This window comes from Strigops habroptila, chromosome 5, assembly GCF_004027225.2.
Source record: "Strigops habroptila isolate Jane chromosome 5, bStrHab1.2.pri, whole genome shotgun sequence".
In the NCBI taxonomy this organism is placed as follows: Eukaryota; Metazoa; Chordata; class Aves; order Psittaciformes; family Psittacidae; genus Strigops; species Strigops habroptila.
Genome location: NC_044281.2, coordinates 71683380 through 71701348, shown reverse-complemented (window position 1 = coordinate 71701348; position 17969 = coordinate 71683380). Strand labels below are relative to the sequence as shown.

Here is a 17969-nt window from a genome sequence, read left to right as displayed (position 1 = left end):
TTAACCTAGAGCTCAGTTCTGCCTGCAGCAGACTCCTGCTGCTGCCAGGTCACCTTCCAGAAGGAAGAAGAATGGATGTACCACGGCACTGGATTCCATACACACAAGCGAAAACAGCTTTAACAGCAGCAACCTCATCCAGACTTAGTAAGCAACTTAATTCCAAAACCCTCAAGCAAACAGAAATCATTCATTTCAGCCATGGGAAGATCATTTCTCTGCTCAAGCACGTGTGTTGTGCCTCTTGCAGGGGACGACGCGTTCTGGAGGAGAGTGGGGGAAACATCAGGTTATTTAAACACAGGCAATATCACAATGCAGAAGTCTCCAGCAGACTCACTCAGGCTCTTCCCACTGCAGGACTGAAGGGCACAAGAAGAACGAGGAGTCGGCTGCAGTGACACGAATGACCCAGATGGAAGAACACGACTCACTTCAGATACAGAAATGTTTAATGGCGTTAAAGTGCTACTTTAATGGGGACCATATGCTAACATTTAAACACAATTCCACTGCACTGCTAAATACGGTTGTCTTTAATTTTATTTTTTTTTATTGTATTTTACCTCTTTTTGCCCAACCCTACCTAAAACAATAAAATAAAATCTAAAGGAGTGAAATTAACAACCCATTCAAATCAGCAATAAGTTATGAATTTCATAAAGCATATTTTTTTTTTCCTCTTTTTCTTTTTTTTTCTTAGTAATGAGGGGTAGTTAAATTACTGAAGGATATACAAAGTTTCAAACAATGCCATAGGTGAGGACTCTATTAAGGTTTTTTTTTTTTCTGTAAAACTTGGGAAAACAAAAGAATCCTGGCCATTAAAAAGACAAAAATAAAACCAAAAGCAAAGCCCTCAAAGTGCAGGTTAGAACGCTCGTCTCCAAGAGAATTAGAAAACAGTTGCTAGAATAGCTCTTAACAGCACCTGCATAGGTAAGATGGCAAGGCCCTTGGGAACAGGACGTGCAGTCAAAACGGTACATTAACATGAGAGACGTGCTGAGCTTAACTAGGTTAACTACTCGACTGGAACTTCAAAAAGTCAGCAAAGGGAATGATTCTAAAAAGAAATCCGAAGAAACCCCCACCAAACCTGGCCTCTTCCAGCTAGCACAGCCTTCATCCGTTGTGTGCATGGCAAAAAGCATCTTTGCATTTCATTGGGTCAAGTGCTTCATCGAAACAGAGATCTTCTCATGGCATAAATTCATATAAAAGACATCTAAGGATTCGTATGGACAAGCTCTAAAAAGACACATCAGACTTGGGGTGTTTTTCCCTCCCAACACATTTACAAATGTTTATCAAAAAATCTCTTCAAATAAAAAGGTCAGAGTGGCTCAGTATCTGGGCATGACTCTCTGGCGTGTCACCTCTCCTGTGTGCTGGTTTCTTTCTGTCCTCAGCTGGTTGTGTGCCTGAGCACGCATCTACAGGGAGATCTGCTGTCGGTGTCACAGCCCGAGGCATGACACAGCCCACGATGTGCTGGTAGGTTACAAGCGCGTACCTCTCGCTTTAGCCCCGCAGCGGAGGTACTTGCTTATTAAATGATGTCCAACAGAAAGCTGAGCTGAATGGTGTTCTCTCCTGAACATCTCTCTTTGCAGCCCCTCTCTTTCTGGGCACAGAATGAGACCTTAATCATTATTGTCATTGGTATTCCTAGGCTACGTAAGCCTTCTTGGATTTCCTAGTACATTACGACAGCGTTGGATTGTGATAGACTGTAGGACACGGTCCTTTTAGGACCACAAAAGCTCTTCAGAAGGGCCTAAACTAGGTTGTTCAACCTGAATGCAATAGAAGACATGCTGACATTTCTCAGATCTCGTGACAGAAAGAGAGGGATGAGTCTCTAGTATCCTCTTTCAAACAAATAAATTCAAAACAAAGTGTTTCATCACTAAGGTCTAGATCCAGGTCCCACAGAAACAAATGGATTTCACTGACTTCTCAGGGACTAGTGTTTGGTCTAACCTTTTGCCAGCAGGAATTGGGATCGGTAACATGACCAAATGAACACATGTGGGTTTCTGTGGAGGCTTCCTTTACCCAAAAAGCTTTATGTACAGGTCTCTCCAGGACTAGCTGTCAACATGTCATTTCTGAAAGAGGATACTGGCATCTAGGCCCCAGTGTGATCACCCCAGTGAAATCATTCGCCCTGCACTGTTGTCTCACTTGGTTCTAGGAAGCAAATGAGAGCTTGACACTGGCGCTGGAGTAACCCTCGTCACTCCCAATACTCTGCAAGCTGCTGTGATCATCAATGTCACTGATGCTGGTTGTGCTGATATTGTCCACTTCTCCATGGGAGAACTCTGTGCTTTCAACGTCCACTTCAATCTCTTCTAAAAAGGAAAACAAGAGAAACACGCACAGGTTAGCACCGCAGACACAACTGCTACCTTCAAGCCAGTGAGCTGCTGGGGCTCCCCCAGCCAGGGATGAAGCAGCGTTCCAGCAGGAAGACTTCCAGCCATCTCCTTGGAATGCTATGGCTGTGGACATGTTTTATAAAAAGACTAGATTATCAGCTTGGAGTTCTTCTTAGGGACCTGGCCTCCAGCATGCTGGCCACACTATCAGCATAGGTTGGCCACACCACACACCGAACTTGCCCCATTACCTCTTTCTTTGGAGCTCTGATATCCCAGTTTTGGAAACAAAAACAAAGGGCAAGAGAGGAAATGGAGCATTAAGTTATCTGGACTCATGCTACTTGCTTGATATTATGTTGCTAAAGCTGGGAACACTCACATCGGGCATTACAGTGCATCACCATTGGGACTTGGGCTACACTCACAGATGCTCAGTGGACTTCAGAACATAAATGTTATTTTTAAGAAAGACTTAGAAAGCAGAGACCTAGTTAACCAGGTATCTTGGTTCCTAAACCAGTTTAGAAATGTTCCAAAGGGATTTTAACTACAAACTCACACCCAAACTATACACCACCTTTGGGTCTGTCAGTAAATATCAAACTATTCATTGCGTCTCAATCTCTCTCCACAGCAGAGATATTTAAAGAAAGAAAATGATCTGAATTCAGTCAGCCATTCAGATAATCTCTACCCAGTTTTAACTGAGGAGATGAACTCTATGGGAAGCTTTGGGGAAGAAAATGGGGGGGAGTGCAGAGTGACTCTGGCAATTTTAAGAAGCAATTTGCCTGATTCTGTTCTCTTGGTTATACCACAGTACCTTGGTTATACCATGGCCCAAGCACAGAATGAGAAGCTGGATGCTGCTTTGCAACATCCATGCCAGTCCCATTAGTATCTGCTTATGTTTTCCTCTTTGTGTTGCTGAGAGATTCAGGAGACCAAAAAGCAGAATGGGTATCTCCAGTTTACCACCAGGTAGTTAGCTACTATACTGTGATCACATTATTTTTGCTAACTAATGTTTTGGCATTTTAGAGAGCTTTTCAGAGAAACAGGTTGCTTTTAAATGCCGTAGAAATCGGCTCAAGTTGACAGTAACAGTTCTTCCAGACTTCATTAGAGCTCATGCCAGATGCTGAACTCTTCATATGCAGAACTACATATACATCTGAGTGTATGTATGTGCGTGTATGTGTGCAAACTCAGTAGCCTAAATACCAAAGGGGGTAGCTGAGAGACAAGAAATGGATGAATCTCGTGGGGATTCAGTGCTAGTTGAGCGACACCCACCTCGCTCCGAGTCCGAGTGATCCGAGGAAATGGTAGATCCAATGCTGTCCATTCGTATTCGCTCTATCTCCTGAGGACCCTGTAGTTGTTCCAGTCTTCTCTTTAGGAATCTTTGTTCTCGTTCCAGGTTCTCAAGCTGGTGTTGGCTTCTCCTCTCGGCCTCTTCAAGTTTCTGACATGAACGCATATGACTCAATAATTCATTTCAGCCTCTTCCCCTTCCCTCCCATCTCCACTGCCCAGCCACCTGCTCTGCTCACACCTTCCCAGTGCCCAGAAGGATTTAAGCTGCAACAGAGCCCTCAACCAAGCTGCCCTGCAGCCCCCAAGAACAATGCCATCTCCTCGCATCTCTTCCACCTCCCAAGCCCTGATGAATTATACACATTAGTATGAAAAGTCTCTGAGGACAAAACCTCTCCGGGGGGAACGATCTGAAACGCAGCGGTTTGTGGGTCATTCTACGTGGATTGAGCCACTTGCATTACCAGATCTGCCCACGAAGGGGCCTCAATTCCCTTCAGCAAACCAATTCGGGGTTTGTTACGATCCTCTCTAACATAAAAACGTGCCCTGGGAGCTGTGTGCTCCTTGCCGCGTGGTTTTGTCGGGTTTCTCAGAAACACTTTTCTATTCAGTAAGCGATTTACATAACCCACTACAGATTTCTTTGATCACAGCTGGGAAATCTACCAGGGCACTGTTCTTTGTTTCCTACGACAAGCACATTGCATAAGGAGGAGTCATTTCAGGCTAACGCTGCCCCTTCAGCAGTGCTTTTTCTCCCTCACCACCCATCCTCCCTCCCGCTATCCTGCCCTGTGACAAAGTATTCCAGCTTCTCTCAGATACTGACAATGCTGCATTTTGCTTTCCATGCTTTGCTTTGCCAAACGTGAATTTAGCAGCGCACTGGGCTAGCTGGCGGGTTCACACATGAAACCCCAGCAAGCCAGCCCTGTCTCACGCTCTTGTGATTTGTGCTAATGCTTCAGCAGTGGAAACTCACTAGGCACATCACACTTCCCATCAAAACACAGCCACTCAACAGTAGGCATGTTTTTCTTTAAAGAGATTCAGCTGTCAATGAATGATCACAATAAAGAACAAGCCCCCTGCCCCTGCTCTCCAGATCAATCATTTCTGTAGTTAACACAGTTCATTATGGACTCTTCCAACGACGCAGCTTGTAGCAATGATAAATGATGAACCAAGGGGACAAGACTCCTTGCTTTTGTTTCTATTAAAGGTGTTCTTCAACAGCCACCTCTAGGCAGCAAGAGCGAGCGATTGGATTGTACTTCCCAACAGGCTGAAAGCAGGTGGGAAAAGCAGCTCTTACCTTGATATGTGCTTTGGCTTTGTTGAGCAGCCCAAGCGTCGTGTGCCGGGTGCAGTCTGGTCCAAGCGGTATCAGAACTTTCAAGCGTTCTAGACACAGGCGGAGGTGAGCTCGGCTGCAGGGGGAGGAGAGGAACATCAGAGCTCTGCTTTCACAAAGGGAACATCATTTCCTTCTCTACCTCCTCCTACAAGGCGCTTTCCATGTTTCCCTCTTTCCACACATCGCAAGATTCCCACAGGTACCAGGACAGACTGCCACTAAACTATTTACAGTGCAAACATCAGCTGCTCACCAACACTCGCTTCATTGCTAACCTCTGACAGACACTGTTTATTTTCTTGCTGTCTGAACTGATAATGTGACTCATCAGCATGAGCTTTTTGCAGCGTCAAATGGTTCAAGTACCTCACGGATTTCCCCTCTCTCAGCTCTCTGCTGTCTGTTCTGCCAAGAAGAACTTCTGTGAAAGCAGTTTTGCTGCCCCCTGCACTCTTGTGCATTGCTGGTGGGGGATGTTTGCTATGAACTGATCTAAGCACCGTCTTTTTGCACAAAAAAAGATCCAATGAGGAAAAAATGGTGAGCCCCAACCACCCAAACTAGTCCCTGCTGGCAGCAAAGGAGCCAGAAGGATGGTAGCTCCCAAGAACCGCACTCTTATTCCAGTCTGGGCTCAGGTCTGAAATGCGGTTGGCAGTGCAAGCTCTGTGGGAACAAGAGAAGCCAAGACCTTCCCTTGGGTGTCTTCTGACCTTGGCTCACGTCTACAAAGACAGGCTCAAGCACAACTGAAGATATGAGCCATCTTCTGCAGAACATGGAAACATGGCTGCCCCATCCCTGGCAGTGTTCAAGGCCAGGTTGGACACAGGGGCTTGGAGCAACCTGCTCTAGTGGAAGGTGTCCCTGCCCGTGGCAGGGGGTTGGAACTGGATGAGCTTTAAGGTCCCTTCCAACCCAAACCAGTCTGTGATATTCTATGATGTATATCCTGGGGAAAATGTTTCAGGCAGCAGTGGCAAAGCACATGGTCCCCAGGCTGCACAGAACACTGCTCCCGCTGTCTCCTCCTCTGTATCATGTATGCAGGAATGAACAGCAGATTTATGGAAAACTATCCAGTCTGGGTTGCCTTTTCCCCCTCCTTCTCTCTTTCCCAGACATTAATGATTTATGTCCAAACTTGTCATCCCAATCAATAACACAATGACATCAGCTCCACCATTCACAGGCAAGAAACACCGGTGCAAAAGAGTCCTGAAAGCCTATCCCAGCCCCTGCTCAGGCACAAAGAAACTGAATCTTAGCCCCATCCATCTCAATGCAGGGGAAGAAGAAAAAGGGAAAAAGAAAAGAAACCAAGAGCAGAGACAGTTCATTTCCATTCGTGTTTCAAATTCACTATTGCCCCCGGTTTGAAAGGGGTGGGGGAGAGGAGTCTGTAATCAGGCAATTATGCCAGTGACAAGCAAGGATGATTAAGGGTGGAAGGGTCAGGGGGGTTGCTGATGAACTGTCAGCGCAGGGGAGTGTTCACCAGTGGTGCTGTAGCTGTGAGCTCCTCACTGCTTCAATTACACATCTCCTTACGAAGAGTCCATCATTCTGTCTCGAGAACAGCCACAGGGCTGCCTATAACCAGCAAGGGCCTTGAAGAATGTGTGTTTTTCATGCCATATTAACAACTGGAGGGGTGGGGAAAGGGAAATCATAATCCAAAAATCAAACTGGAAAAAACCCAGGAATGACATCAATCTCATCTTTTACTTCTCAGCTTGTTCTAGGTCAAACCCCACTGACATCAAACCCATATGGCTGACACAGGGAGGTTTTGTTCTACCTGGAAGCCCATTTTAAACATAGAGCTTGATCAACAGGAGTTGTGTGCACCCACTAAGGGTGTTTGCCCAATGTCCCATCATGACCTGTAGGGTCAGCAACAAAAAAGCACTGCTGGTTCATACTGGCACCACCCTTCATGTCATCCCACAGAGACTGGACACTGACTTCTTGCAGCTAGAGAAAGGAAAACGAGGAGGATCCCGTGGTCAAAGACATTCTGGGTTTTGAACCCATTTTTGGCTATGCCACAGAGGCAAGTCACTGAGTCAGAGCTGTCAGAGCACAGCCATCGAGCTGCAGCACAGAGCAGAATGTGTCTCTTCCCAGCATGAGCCCAAGCACTGGCTATAGCTTCACCTACAGGATCAGCCCAGGTTAAATATGCATCTAAAGATGTGTGCATGGATCTAGAGGCTGAGGAGCAGGGCTGCTTCCACCTAACAGGGGACTTGCTACACAGCATCTACTACAGGTAGGAACCACAGACTCCCCCTGCCCTGCTGAGCAAGGGCAGCTCCCAGCCCATGGTGAAAACTGAGTTATTTGTGCAATAGGAAACACAAAAGGTTTGGGGAATTAACATCTAACCAGTGTCAAACATACCACAATCCACTCCTAAATGCAGAGAGCAACGGACAACACATCTACAGCCCGAGGTTTGGGCTGAGTCTCAGCACTGGAGGTTTTACCAGGAACCAGGGAAAGTGCTGCACCAGGAACTGCAATTCCTGGAACCAGCGATCAGCTTTGGACAGGAGTGAGCACCGAGTACTGGCTGGATTGCTGGGAATGTGGTTAAAAGTATGGCACTGATCAAAAGCTATGTGCAGACTCAATGAGATCCGCACTCTTAAGCACCGAAAGCTATATGCAAAGATCAGGCTGTAATAAAACCCTGGACACCGAAACACTTCCCATTGTGCCCCAGAACCACAGTGGATTAAAAGTTACTGAACTCCGCAGGCCCTAACAAGGGCAGGGAGAAGACAAAGCAGTCAGAGCTGTGTCCTCATGAGGACACAGAGAGTTACTTCACTGGCATGCAGGGCTCCAAAGGAGACATTCCCCCAGTTCTGGGTCCCCACATTGGATCTCAAAGCCCAAAAGACTGGCCCAGGCTCACACAGACGGCTTTCAGCTCTGCTGACTGGTCACCAAAGGCCTGCAGCAAGGGTGATGGCCTCTGCCGTCAGCAGGCAACAGGAGGGGACACATGTCTGTGACACAGGGTGTGAGCTGATAAGCTCACGACGCAGACAGCACAGCTCAGGCAATGACTACACTGCACACCCAGGTTGTGTTGGCTGAGCAGAGGCTGCTTTGGAAAAGGTTTGACCAAAGCAATCACTTCTGTGCTGCTCTTGGATTTTCCCCTCATTTTGCACTCAGAGCCGAGGCACTGCAAACCTCAGTGTGTTTGTATCTCCAGCCACAGCTAACGGAGGGGAACACCCAGGGCTTTCCATCAGCACACAGCAGTGGGGCAGCCTCGGTGCGCAGGCTGGCGCAGAGCGGGGACAGCCAGGCCCTTCAACCCAGCGGTCACCTCCTGCTTGGCAGCTCCCTGATCTGGGAGCTGGGTAGCAAAGCCCAAACCATGCTGGCATATAACCATGCTGCTTTCCTTTTTCCTTAAGAAATAATTCATCACTATGAGGGTGCTGAGGCGCTGGCACAGGGTGCCCAGAGAAGCTGTGGCTGCCCCATCCCTGGCAGTGTTCAAGGCCAGGTTGGACACAGGGGCTTGGAGCAACCTGCTCTAGTGGAAGGTGTCCCTGCCCGTGGCAGGGGCTTGGAACTGGATGAGCTTTAAGGTCCGTTCCAACACAAACCATTCCATGATTCTATAATTCAGAGAGATCAAATCAAACAGCTTCCCCTGCTTTCTCCCCTCTGCAGTGTTCAATACTCTGCCTTTTCATTTTGAAAACCTATCCCGGTCATGGTTCCTGACCTCCCTCAACTTCCACAGCCCAAGCGGACCACGATGGGTTCTTAGAGCACAGAGCACACAGGCAGGTCTGACACGCTAATGAGTGGCTTCAGTAAAACCCAGAAATACAACTCCAGAGCTCAAAAGCACCACAAGAAACTTAGCTAAAAGGCCATTTCAGAGAGAAAACAATCACAGACCTATTAATCTTTCTTCCCAAGTCCTGGAGCTGTACCTGGACAGCTGTAATCCCACAGGTCAGGCCACGATCCAAATGTCTTTTCCCCTTGTTTACCTGGCCTTTGTTGCAAAGTGGCTTTGACAACGCTGCAGGCTCTTGTATGCAATGAAAATACCAGCATTGTGCAGGCTCCAGACAGAGCCAGACGGCTTTCCATGTAAACCACTGGATTATGCCAATATTTGATGCATCTGCCAATATCTGGAAAAACAAGTCTAAATGCCCATATTGTTATATAACAGAGAAACAAGCCGGGCTTGGCGCAAAAGGCTGTTGCCTCTCGCTGCTTTGATACCAGGGAAGGCAGAGGATGACAGGAGGTGAATTCCAGTTTCAGCTGCTGCAGAAGCCTTTGCACACTTGCTGCAGGGGAGGTGGGAGAAGCTGGAGTCCTTTCTCCTGCCTAAGCATCCCTGGAAAAAATCAGGCTTTCACAGCATTATCCTGAGCACACGGTAAGTGCTGGATGTGCTGAAGAAGGAATCCATGGAGCATGTGAAAGAAGGGGGTTCTCCTTATTTGCAGGAGATCAGCCTGGTGCCCTGCTCCTGCTCAGCCTGATGAGGGGCAAGACTCCTGTTTGAAATTACCATGTGGGGTATTGGGGTGGCCAGAAAAGGAGCAAAGCACCCGAGAGGCTTCAGAAAACCAGAGTGTAACACACACCTCTAAGTACCAAAGAACATTTTATCCTGTTCCAGCAGGCAGCTCTGGCTAGGACAGAGCCCCTCTGCTGCTTCTGCTTCCCCCCACCTCAGTGGGCCAGGAAGAGCCTAGAAGCAAGTTCCCCAGAGATGTGGAGGGCAAGCAGAACAAGGATACCCTCTCTTCTCTTCCAGGAGCTGCTGTGGGAGAAGATACATCAGCTCCCAAACCGGCAGCCCCACAGCCCTGCCAGCTGATCCACAACAAGCTATAGGTGGCTGCCTGTGGAAGGGGGTGCTGGCCCCTGAGACGGCAGCCCCGCTGGGCACATGCTGTTCTCCCCCTTTCCCTTAGTGCCTGTTCTGACTGTTATTGGATTATCTATTTCTATCCCCCAGCTCCTCTCCAAGCCTGAGCCCCCAGGCCCTTGGTCTTGAGCCCATCTCATCGAGGAGCCTGGCCCCTGCTCTGTGCAGCCCCTCCTTGCACTTGGCTCTGCTTGGCTGCAGAGGGCTGCAATTTCACAGCCGGCTCTCCTCTCCTCTCCTCTCCCAATGACATCATCTACTCTGATTATATAAAGCACGGGGAGGAAGCCTTTATTTATGCATGCTTTTTGCTCATAGCTTCAGCTGTCTCCCTGTACAACACGCACTCAAATCCCACTGCAGGAACTGGGCTCCCTTTTGCCTGGATCAAAACTGCAGTGCAGAAAATGATGCAGGTGCAAAAAAACCAAACCCATTTCCTTCCCCCACTCCTCTGAGCACATTTTTGAAGAGGTTTGGGGTAAGAATCAACCTACCCCACCACTCTGCACCACAACAAGCTGGGCAGGAAGCCACTTACCTCCTTTTCAAGCCTCAAGCCTGCTGGTTACAAAGCATAGGGGCTAGAAACCCACCTACCCTTAATGTCCCAGGAGCCCCCTGCAAAGCCAGCCTAGGGCTGGAAGGCCACTATCAGTTTCCATTGCTGGGCCCTGGTGGGCTCAGCCAAACCCCCAAGTGCCCCATATTGAGTGAGAAACCTCTTGCTCAGATCCATCAGTGGGTGAACCTCTTGCTCAGATCCATCCTCCTCCTGTGAATGTTGTAGCAATGGCTGTGGGCAAGACCACCATGGAGCCATCCCTGAACATCAACATCCCTGCAGAGACTGTGGCTTCTTTGCTAGGGCAGGGTTTGGGTTTGTGGGGTGTTTTTCCAGCTTCCACCATGGGCGGAAGCAATAGAAAGAGCAGAAACTTTCTGTGCTGAAGAGTCAGTCACACACGTGCACACTCAGCTCTGAAGCAGCAGGTTTACCAGATTCAGCACTATCTCCTAGTCAGACACTGCTGACAGGCTTTGCTGAATCAAGGCCTGAACATCTGCAAAACACACACGGGCACGGACACACACACACAGACACACACACTCTTTTCCCATCTTTAAAAGATCAAGCCTCCCTCCCAGCAGGAAATGACCAAGTCGCCTCCAGCAGCTCTTCAAAATGCTGAATTCTGATTTTTCTATGTTGAAAGAAGGGAGCATCTGAGGGAAAAGAAAAGCATTTCCCAGATATTTTTGTATTATGCCTGCAGGTCTATAGGGCTTGCATTCAACAGTGGATTTAAGCATGTGCTTAACATTAGGAATATGCTCATGTCCTGCTGAGGCTAAACCAGACACTTGATCTCCAAGAGATGTCAAACCCCAGAACCAAACCAAAAGCAGCACCAGAAGAACCAGCAGAAGGTAGATCCTGACATGGAAAAGGACATTATCATCCTTCCCCTCTGCTCTCCTCCTCTTCCCTCCATACCTTTTCAAAGTTGAGTCTAATTTAACCCTGCAATTAGAAACCACCAACTTTGTTTGGATTTCAGAGCTAACAGATCACTTAAAAAAATCAGGAGGGAATCGCTGGTTAAAGAAAGGCAGTTCCTGAAGAAACACAAGCGACCCCACATCAATAATTCACTGGATGAGACTGATTTTGAGATAAAAGTAATGAGAAACACGTGCAAAAAGCACAGGGCAGGGAAACGGGGGGAAAATATGGATTCCTTCTAAAAGCAATTCACAGGTCGGAGGCGCGCTTATCTCTAACAGCTTGATGTTGTTTCCTTGCTCTTGTCTATAACCCCCAGCCCAAACCTTTGCAATATGTGCCCCCTGCTTCACTGAACACTTTTCTCTAGTGAAGGAAGATGTGCCAAGCACCTGGATGGGGAGGCACTGGGGGCCGAGCTGTGCTGCTCTGCTGCAGAGCATTATGCAAGTGGCACCCAGCCAGCCTGCAATAGGCACACCGCTCACCCCACTTCCACAGGACACCACAGATGAGACACGTGCTCGGAGGAGAAACCTGGCTCAGAAATAGGCACTTAAAAGTTAATCTTCTCCACCTGAGCTGTGAAATCACTCGGAACGAGCCTTGCTTTCTGATTGTAAATCAGGTCTTTTCTCAGGTTTATTTGTTTTCCTGCATTTGCTCCTGGCTGAAGGAGATACTAGCTCATTGCCTCTGTTTCCAGTCAATTTCTACCAATGGCTTCCTGGCATGTAAGAGTGTTTGTATTCCAAATGCTAATAAAATGTACCATGAAAAAGTAATTGGAAAAAAAAAAAATAAGCCTTTAGATCTTTGCTTTTTTTTAAGCTTTTCTATCATTTAAAATAAACAAAGAAATGAAAATTTAGGTCTGACAATAAACAGAGTTGACAACGTGATATAAATACGAATTTAAAGCAACAAAAAAGTTCTACGGGCAACATTTTCAGCCTGATCTTAATGCCAGATCTGTCTGCAGAAGTTAAAGATGAGCACGCACCAACTGTATTCTCAAATCAAGGGCAGATGAAAAGCAAACCACAAATGAAGAGGCCGATGATTAAACAACAGCAAGACAAATAATAGTAATAAGAACAAGGCAATGCAGCTTTCCAAAGCCACACAAATCAAGGCACCTCTGCCAGGTGACAAGCTACATGACAGGGAGATAACGGGTGGTACAGCGCTCCAGAAAGCAGCATCCTGATTCCAGCCCATAAGTGGAAATGAAATAGACAGCAATGAATTGATGAGCTCTGCAACAGCAGCGTTTTGTCCAAAGGCCACCTCAGTCACAAACCCAAAACAAGGTACACTGGCAAAGGAAGTGCTTTGCCAAACAACTGGAATACTTGGAAAATATGGCCAGTTTTACAGCACACAAACCCTTCTCATGTCTGTGACAGAAGCTGCGAGCCTTAAGGTAAGTGAAAAGCAAGGATTTTAACTTAAAATATACTGCCTGTACTCTCCATTGTTAACTCTGAGAGAGGTTGTCCTACAACCCCTGCCCTGACTGTCCCCAAATCCCACCTGGCCTTCTCCTGCCAAGCTGGCATGTGCACCCCACAGGCACACACAAATAGCCCCAGCTCTTCTAGATGGGAAGACTCATCGCTGATTTCAACTTTGGAAGAGCTTCAGGCTCTTGGCAAACAGAGGCTGCAAGACCAACAAACCTTGTGCCAAGTGGTCTGTTGCCACCGCTTGTCTGTTCCAGCGCGGGTCTTTCTAGCCTACTACTGCAGTCTGGAGGGAGACACGCTCTCCCCACCTCTCTCCACATCAAGGTCTCTCCCTTGCTCGAGATCCTTCTAAGTATAGAATCAAATATTAATTGAGGGCTCTCCTAATTTCATCGTGATTTTGAAGGCAAATTAATTACTTCAAGGCTTTCCAAAAATCAAAAAAGGGAACAAGAATACAGTTGCCAAATGCACTGACATCTAAACAGGATCCCATGACTGCACTCACAAAATCCCAAATCAAGCAGATCCTAAACAATTAGACTAAAGCAACATTATGATTGTGAAGCTGATGTATCTGGGTCTGGTTTTATTCACACAATAACTTCTGGGCCTTTGGGTCTACTTGTTGCATATCTTGAAGTTTTTCTCTTTGAACCAGAGGGCTACAATACAGAAGCCTCATTTAAATGAATAATAATAATAAAAGAGACCATCTGTAATCCCACGACTTCCAGAACGAGGATGCTTAAAGGAATGGCAAAAAAAAATTAGAATACAGATGCTCACAGTAATAAAAATGATACCATTTTGGAAGGTGCCTCCTCCAGAATGAACTCCCAGCTGTTTGGGAACATGACTGCTCATCCTTTCCTAAACCCTTTGATCTTCAGAGGCACCAGTGAGACAGACTGCTTCAACTCAGTAGAAAAAGATCAAATATAACAGCCTGTGCTTCACAATGAAAAGGTGATGAGAGCAGCATAGGTGGCCAGCTGCCCAGCACAGGAATGGAGTCAATCAATGCCTGGCATTTTCTCTTGCCCCTTCATTTTTATCCAGGTCTAGCACTGAGCTCTCAGCTCATCAGTTCTCTATGCCTTTCTTTGAGAGAAATTTGGACAGTTAAGAGATGTCAAATAGCAACAGGTGCTCTGGAGCAGAGTCTATTATTATTTATCAGAGTTAATCCCCCCTAAAATTATATACTGATGATCTACTATTATTGATCCTGGCCATTAGCCATGAAGTATTCTAATCCCTGGTGAACATCATTAACTGAACTCTACTGCAGCACAAAACACAATGTCACCAGCTAAACCCCTTTTAGGCTGAGCTGTGCTTACAATAAGCATGCTAAACCCTACGGCCACCACAGGCCATAAATGCACTACATCACCTTCTCCTGACTTAAACACAGCCTAGTTTGCTGCTGGTATGGTCACGTCCAGGTCACCTCTTGCACAAGATCATTTGGCACCAACATTTCCATCATGCTCACTGCCAACCACGCAGGTATCCCAGTTTTGCTACCCTGGCAGTAAGATATGGTTACAATCCTGCATTTGACTCTTGGGAAACATGCAAAGCAAGGTATAAACAGCAACGTGCAAGCCAGGCTGGTTAATTATAAAGCCCAACTAGCCCAGTCTAATAAAAACCCCATCTTTGTTAAAAGGTGGTTAAAAATAGCCCTGCTCTTTAAATAGCCAACGGTGTCCTGTGCCGCCCTCCGCACTAATCCCATTATAATTATCCTGCTAGGGATACACAGTGTGCTCACAGCCACAACGTCTGGTGATGCTGCTCCAACCAGCACAGCATCCTCCTCCACACCACCACCATGCCTGCAAAGCAGCTGTGCTAGTCATCAGAACATTGCAGAAGGGTTCCTCTGTCAAAGAGGAGCAGGAACCGGCTTTGCTGTGATCTATGGATTTTCAGCTTTACAGCTAGAATTGGGTCAGCAGCAAAGATAGCCAAGATTTTCCAAACTCGCCAGCTATTCTTGGGTATTCCGTTCAGAGGTTTCCTGGCTGAGCACTGTGCCTTTGAAAAGGAATGAGGAGGTATTGCAGGCTCCTGCAAGGTTTCTGCAGTCAGACACTGAGAAGCAGGGGTGCTCTCACGCCATAATCCTTAAATGCCTCTAAAACTGCCAGGCAATGGGAAGAGCTTTCCAGTTGGGATCTATACCACCAAGTCCTCGGAGCCTCTCAAGAAGGAATCAAAGATGGTCCACAACAGAAAGCAGATGAATTAGCAAGGATCTGCAGAGACCTTTGTCTCTGCACTGAGATTGGAAGAAGCTGAGATATCAGGCAGCTTCCCACCAGGCAGATGAAAAGGGACCCTGGACTGGTCTCCTGGCTACAGCAGAAAGCCTACCCATGGTCCATAGGGTTTCACAGCAGTACCTCAGATCAGAGCCTCTGCTGCTTCTTCATACTACTGAAAAAGACCCTGGACTTTGGTGCCTACTAAAGAGAGTCAGGTTTTAAACTCCTAATGCCACTGACCAGGTGAAAGAAGCAAGCGCTTGCTTTGTAAGATAGACATTTGTCCATCAGTGAAAGAGTAAAGGATGCTACCCACCTGTTACTTGGGACAACATCTCCTGTTTTCAAAATAACGAGTGGGGAATATGTTGGTATCAGGAATACATTCTGATCTAAAGAAAGCTGGGGAGGGACTTTTTACAAGGGCATGTAGGGACAGGACAAGGGGGGATGGCTTTAAACTGGCAGAGGGGAGGTTTAAAATTAAGGAAGAAGTTCTTCCCTGTGAGGGTTCTGAGGCGCTGGCACAGGGTGCCCAGAGAAGCTGTGGCTGCCCCATCCCTGGCAGTGTTCAAGGCCAGGTTGGACACAGGGGCTTGGAGCAACCTGCTCTAGTGGAAGGTGTCCCTGCCCGTGGCAGGGGGTTGGAACTGGATGAGCTTTAAGGTCCCTTCCAACCCAAACCAGGCTGGGATTCTATGATCTAGTACTAGAAGTTGTTTCTGTAATTAACATTTTTTTTTTAATTATACAGAGAAGCTATTGCTACAAAAAGACATTTGTACTGTTCATTAAGACAGGACAGAGTTTTTCCACCCCGTACACTGCTTTTCACAGAATCACAGAATCATTGGGGTTGGAAGGGACCTCTGGAGATCATCTAGTCCAACCTCCTGCCAAAGCAGGGTCACCTAGAGCAGGTTCCAGGCGTTATGTTCCAGTTTCCTCAACTCATGGAAGAAAAGCGTAATTCCTAATGAAAAAATATTCTAAGAATGTGGCCATCTGAAATAGTTGTTTACACAGAATCTTTTCTGCCAGAAGGAAAGCATGTGCTCTTCATCTAATACCTCTCCACACTGTCAGAAATATTTAAGGAGTCATCAAATATCCACTGCACCTTTCAGGTACAGAGGGCATGCATCTGGAACAGAGGAAGCAGTGCATGTAATTTCACCTTGTAAAAAACTGTTTTAAATTTAACCTCAAACTTCCCAGGAAAAAGGAATTGCCAACCAAGGTCACTATTGGATGAGTGTTTGGGAAAAAGCCCTAAGAAGGAGAATTTAAGAGTTCTATGATTCTTATTTTTCTAGAGCATTATTTTATATTATATTTTTATGGAGCACTATTTTTCCTATTGGATATGGATTTCTGCACACAAGGAACAGCAATACTGTATTTCAAAGTCCAGGAGATCACTAATGTTAAGTGACCAACAGTTTTAACTCAGGGTAACTCTATGTTACTCAGTAGGAGAACCTGCACAGGGCCCAGCACTATGCCAGCAGATGAGTCCTGTCCTGATCTCACACATACATCGGTACCAGGAAAGAAAAGTGTTTGAAAGAGGTACCAGGAAAGAGAGTTTTCTGAAAGGAGGTACTAGAGTGTGCAAACACACCTTACTTCAGCTTAACTGGTTTGATGTGCTAATACAAGCTCATTGTCAATACAGTTCTTCCAAGGAGAAGCAAGGTTTATCACCTAGAAAATTAAACCAACAACAACAAAACAAACCTCGTCTTGCCCTTTTCCTTTAACTGCCCTTGATGCCTTCCCTTGCATGATTTTCTTCTCTCCTCCAGGCATATGTGAAGACCAAGAGATGTAAGACTGCTCAAACCTCAAACCAGCTAAAAAGCATGAAGCTGGCCACTTGGAAACCATTGCCTTGGACAAGAAGCAACACAAAACGTATCCACAAGACATGAAAATTACTCAGCTTTTTTCAGCTCAGCTACGAAACTCCGAGTGCTTCCAATAGGGCTCCAAAAGTCATTATACTGAGCACAGGACATTCTACCTAGTGAACTCTTGATCAGCTGGAGAAGATCATTACAACCCCTGCCTGGGTCAGCAATGCCACAAAGGAACACAGTTTTAATTCCCCCAAACCAAGAACAGCTGTAGTTGAGTAAACTAACATTTGTGGGAGGATTAGCTGCCTTTCGCTCGCTCGCTCTGTATTCTCCCAGCGGGAACAGGGTTAGGATCCCACTTGGGAAAAAAACAGACACTGAAAGGTTCACAGTTTGTTTTGGAAAGAAAAATAATTAGAAGAGAGGAGCTGGAACACCATGTCCTTTGCTTTGGTGGAAATTGGTTTCCATTTGCTCATCTATCAGGACAATATTAAGAAAATAAGCGCATGAGCTTGCAGAAATACCTGCAGTTGCACTGCATTGTAATCACAATCACAACCTCTTCTTCCCTGTTATTTTGGCATGTTTATCTCACCCACAGGGCCTCGTGCATTTAGGCAAGATAAATTACTGCTTCATCATCAGGTATTTTCTACACAATGTCCCATCCCTGCATCACTCCTTATTAGTTTCAAAAATCATTGGTGTTAAAAAATAATAATTAAAAAAACCAACAAATCCCAACCAAGGAAAACAGCATATATATATATATATATATATATTTCACCATAAACTATTCACCTGGGGAGAGGCTGCAGTGGGTTTCCTCATCATGAGAGCCAAATGGCA

At 46.4% G+C, this 17969-nt stretch overlaps 1 protein-coding gene across 2 annotated transcripts in view; it reads right to left on the bottom strand.

Moving 5' to 3' along the window:
• Nucleotides 1-450: 450 nt before the first annotated feature.
• MXI1 (MAX interactor 1, dimerization protein) overlaps nucleotides 451-17969 on the bottom strand; it is a 57681-nt gene continuing 40162 nt past the window's right edge. For both annotated transcript variants that reach the window (XM_030488778.1, XM_030488779.2), the window contains exons 4-6: nucleotides 5029-5143; nucleotides 3687-3858; nucleotides 451-2360 (exon numbers count right to left, since the gene is read on the bottom strand). In XM_030488778.1, coding sequence (XP_030344638.1) covers nucleotides 2197-2360; nucleotides 3687-3858; nucleotides 5029-5143 — 451 coding nt within the window. In that variant the 3' untranslated portion in view covers nucleotides 451-2196. The remainder of the gene's footprint in view (nucleotides 2361-3686; nucleotides 3859-5028; nucleotides 5144-17969) is intronic.